The 4216-nt window shown below is 38.7% G+C and overlaps 2 protein-coding genes across 2 annotated transcripts; one reads left to right on the top strand and one right to left on the bottom strand.

Moving 5' to 3' along the window:
* The first annotated feature begins 143 nt into the window (after positions 1-143).
* On the top strand, positions 144-1437 carry mRpL11 (mitochondrial ribosomal protein L11). Its single transcript, XM_012375584.2, has 3 exons — positions 144-463; positions 651-840; positions 1100-1437. Exons 1-3 carry the CDS (start codon positions 329-331, stop codon positions 1360-1362), a joined length of 588 nt encoding a protein of 195 aa, XP_012231007.1. The 5' UTR covers positions 144-328; the 3' UTR covers positions 1363-1437.
* A 97-nt stretch (positions 1438-1534) lies between these two features.
* Adck1 (aarF domain containing kinase 1) lies at positions 1535-3981 on the bottom strand. Its single transcript, XM_012375579.2, has 2 exons — positions 3623-3981; positions 1535-3458 (listed from the first exon to the last, which is right to left on the bottom strand). The coding sequence occupies exon 2, from the start codon at positions 3445-3447 to the stop codon at positions 1873-1875; it is 1575 nt and encodes a 524-aa protein (XP_012231002.1). The 5' UTR covers positions 3448-3458; positions 3623-3981; the 3' UTR covers positions 1535-1872.
* Positions 3982-4216: the final 235 nt, after the last annotated feature.

Here is a 4216-nt window from a genome sequence, read left to right as displayed (position 1 = left end):
TATCGTCACGTGGAGCACCAGGATTGGTTCAGACTCGAGAGGCCGCCCATCTATTATAGCGGACAATGTGTGCGGCTATCATAAAGCTTATACACACGGAGGCGCATTTGCACTATCACTTCCGTGTATAAAGGCCTATGTTCACGATGCTAGAACTTTATTTTTGTTTTTCACATCTGATTTATCATCCGAATTATCATCTCGGACTACTTAGTTCTAACATAATCTGCCAGTTGCCGCTGTAGTCGGTTTTTTAAAGAGTCCATTTGATAGAGAGAGACGGGAGAGAGGCTAGATTTTGCGGTATTTATTTTAGCAATATTTAAAAATGTCGAAAACAATGGCAAGAATGAAAATGGCCAAAAAAGTGACTGAGAAAGTTGATCACTCGTCGAAATTACGCGTAAATATCCTTGCAGGTTTAGCATCGTCTGCACCACCGCTTGGATCTCAGCTCGGACAGGTTAGAATATTATTATTATTATACGAGATATTATGAAAAACCAACGAAATATATTTTTTAAATTTATTCTTTATTGTAAAAATGTTATTTATATTTGTTATTTTTAATGTTGATTATTTGTCTTGAATTTATAGTGAATATTTTGATTTCTACTGTGTGATTATGATGTTGCTGTTTTTAATTTCAGAGGAATATTAACATTGCAAATTTTTGCAAAGATTTTAACGCAAGAACAGCCGATATCAAAGAAGGCATTCCTCTGCCATGTCGTGTAAAAGTGCATTCAGATAGAACTTATGATTTGGTGATCCATAAACCACCAGTAACTTACTACTTAAAGCAAGCAGCTGGGATACAAAAGGGAAAGATGAAAAAAGGTATATCTTTTCTTTTTAATTTTGATATCTTGATTTTATCTTTTAATTTACCACTTTATTTGTAAAAGAAGAAATAATTCTTTTAATTTGTCTTTTAATAGAGACATCCAAAGATGTTTTAATATTGTGTATTAAAATATTTGTTTTTAAACGTACATAAATTTTTAGTATAATAATATATTATCTATTTTGATGCAATGAAAAGTAAAATATAATAATAACAATACAAATAAACTCAAGAAAATAATCTTTTTTGTAGGTGAAATCGCTGGGAAAATAACTCTGAAACATTTGTATGAGATTGCTAAGATCAAATCAGAGGATCCGCCCTTGGCATTGCTATCTTTGCAACAGATCTGTCAAATGCTGGTCGGTATCGCTCGTACATGCGGCATCGAAATCGTGCGTGAAATAAATCCAGAAGAATATACACAATTTCTAAAGGATAGAGAAGAATCTATTGCAAAGTTCGAGGAGGAACTTAAATTAATTAAAGAAAGCAAAATGCTCAGAACAAATTAATTAGTTATAACATATTACAACTTAAACTTTGTAATTATTGTACATATAAAAATTAATATACATTACGTTAACAAACTGCTACGTATACCATTTCCTTTAAAAACAATCTGTTATCTTAATGGAAAAAAGGGAAGAACAGGAAATGCTTCTAACGAATTAATGAACGAAAGGATCTTTTAACATATGTATATTTATTACGAACGAGAAGAATAAATTTATATATAATTAAATTTCACTCTTGATGATGACATGACTTTAAGAGGTAGATTGAAAGATGATTAATAAAAATCGAAAGAACGATGTTTATACACTTTATAAATTACTATGTACAAAGTATCAAATTATCTATGTTTATCTACACCAGTTTAGAGTATAAAATATATATATATCTATAACATTTTTGAGTCCAATTTTTTGTTCGTTATTAAAATGAACAGATCTTTCAGGGAGAACGCAACAATTCGTTCCTAATCAAATAACAAACACTTTTGACCTAAACAGAAGCTGTCGTTAAAACGGGTAAAAGTCCTTGTTCCATAGAGAATCGACCGAGGTTTTCAGGTCGAAGTGTATCAAACCCAGATACGTGTAATAAAACGACAGCTTAAGGAGCGTCCAGCGCTCCGCGAAAGACACCCGCCACCTGTCCCACGTGCTCGAGCATCGTCTGAGTTTCTCGCCGTACACAGAGCGTATGCAGCACCTTGACATCTCCATCATAGCCGACATCCTGGATTGAGTGCGCAGCGAATATTCGATGCCGCGCATCAAGTCGTTCGTCTTGAGTATCAGCAGCATCTGCCGATTGACGCGGTCCAGCACAGTGCTGATTTGCGGCAGCAGATTCGGAATGTGTTGCTGAAACTCCGCCTTCTCGCGGGCGTTGTAACGGGTCTTACGCACACCCGAGACGATCGTGTCCCACGTACGGCCCGACACCATGCACGACAGCAGGCCGTAATGATCGCCGACGCCGAGTCGCTCGCAGTACTCCTTCATGGCCGCCCGGTCGCCGTCGAGAATCGCCAGCCACAGCTTCGAGTAGTCCCAGCGGAACTGATCGGACAGGTCGGCGTACAGACCATGATCCAGCAGCACGATCTCCGCCTGGGAGTCGCGGTTGCACACCAGGATGTTACCCGGATGCGGATCCGAGTGCACAAAGCCCTCGATGAAGATCATGTGGCTGTACAGTCGACCGAGCTTACTGGTGACTTCGTACGGATTCAGCTGGTGAACACGCATGTATTCCAGATCGTTCACCTGTCCGCCTTCGAGGAACTCCATCGTGAGCACGCGTGACGATGACACGTCCCAGTATATCTTTGGCACTCGCAGCCAACGGTAGCTCTCAAAGAGCCTCTGCACTTTCTCGGCGTTCCTGCCTTCACGAATGAAGTCCAATTCCTGCGGGATGTTCCGCTTCGTCTCCTGCACTAGCCAGTCGAACTTGAAGTCTGGGAACACCAGCGACGTGATCTTCACCAGGGCCGACATGGTCTTGATGTCGACGTAGGAGTTGCTCTTGACAGCGCGATGCTGCACCTTCACAGCCACTACATCGCCGTTCTTCAGCACGGCTCTGTGCACTTGTGCGAGACTGGCGGTGCCCAAGGGCTCTGGATCGATGCTCTGAAATATCTCGTATGGGTCTTTTCTGAAGTCTTCTCTGATCACTGTGAGCACATCTTTAAACGAAGCCTGAGGCGCTGAACTGTGCAACACCCGCATAGTGTGCACATATTCCTGGGGCAACAGGTAGTCCAATGCACCCACATGCTGACCCACTTTGATGTAGACTCCCTTATTAGCACAACAGAGTTCCAGCAGCTTTTGTGCTCCATATTTGTGAGCATCTGATTTCAGCTGCAGATATTCTGCGGACGTCCTGTCCAATTTATTGTTGTACAGTTCCTTCTGGTAATAACGACCTATATCAAGCACCGCGAGCGCAGCACGACTCAGCCGTACGATTCCAATAGCTCCAATGTCGTACTCATTTGCTCGGAGAGAAGCCAGAGTACCCAATCCAATTGTTCCAATAGCAGCAGCTTTGAGTAGCCTTCTGGATGTAAACATTGCCATTCAGTTGATATCTGGAACAGGAATATTTATTAAGTTCACAATATTAGCATATGTCACAAAAATATTAATTGAGAAAATAGTGAATTATAAAAAAAAATACATGTTTTCTTAAAATATGTTAACTATTATATAATGAGAAAATACAAAATTATATAATATATAATTATATACCAACCAAATAAGCATGAATTAACAATTAAAAGTCCGTATGGATTCGCACTGTACGCAAATGACGTCGCAGATCAGGTTTGGTGATTGCAAACAGTGAATTTCCAGAAAGTGGTTTTTCTAACCTCATCGTATAATCTATATATCGTCTAGATGAATCATTGATAATTCTATGTTAACTTTATGCACAATTTCAGTCAGCATCCCCACTATATTTTACTTTCACGAGCCACAGTTGGATTAAGTCAACTTTATCCCAAGTTCGACCACGTGCGACAAAGGTGTCAGCGTCAAGTTGAACTATGGCTGTGTATAACCATGTGTAATATCATGCTTTACCTGTAGCAATACCATATATAAGATGTGTCATAAAAATCTGTCATTTTCGAAACTTAAACTATGCGTTACATTATAAAAATTTTTTTACACAAGTTATATGTTTTCAGGTTATTTTATAATCACTAGAACTTTAATTATTATTTATCGAAATTAGAAATAAGAATAGAAAATGAGATTTTTATAAATATTTCTTTACATAAATCAACTTTTTGTTATGTTCCATATAAGAGCTGTGAGAAAAAGTTGCAAATATTTACTTTAC

This window comes from Linepithema humile, chromosome 1 (genome assembly GCF_040581485.1).
Source record: "Linepithema humile isolate Giens D197 chromosome 1, Lhum_UNIL_v1.0, whole genome shotgun sequence".
In the NCBI taxonomy this organism is placed as follows: Eukaryota; Metazoa; Arthropoda; class Insecta; order Hymenoptera; family Formicidae; genus Linepithema; species Linepithema humile.
Note: the sequence above shows the minus strand (reverse complement) of the source record. Positions and strands in the feature narration are given on the sequence as shown.

Bases quoted from the DNA above. Each gene is read 5' to 3' on its own strand.
- mRpL11 (XM_012375584.2), top strand. From the start codon at position 329: ATGTCGAAAACAATGGCAAGAATGAAAATGGCCAAAAAAGTGACTGAG. The intron at 464-650 runs GTTAGAATATTA...TTTTAATTTCAG, and splicing joins TTGGATCTCAGCTCGGACAG to AGGAATATTAACATTGCAAA. The intron at 841-1,099 runs GTATATCTTTTC...TCTTTTTTGTAG, and splicing joins AAAGGGAAAGATGAAAAAAG to GTGAAATCGCTGGGAAAATA.
- Adck1 (XM_012375579.2), bottom strand. From the start codon at position 3,447: ATGGCAATGTTTACATCCAGAAGGCTACTCAAAGCTGCTGCTATTGGA.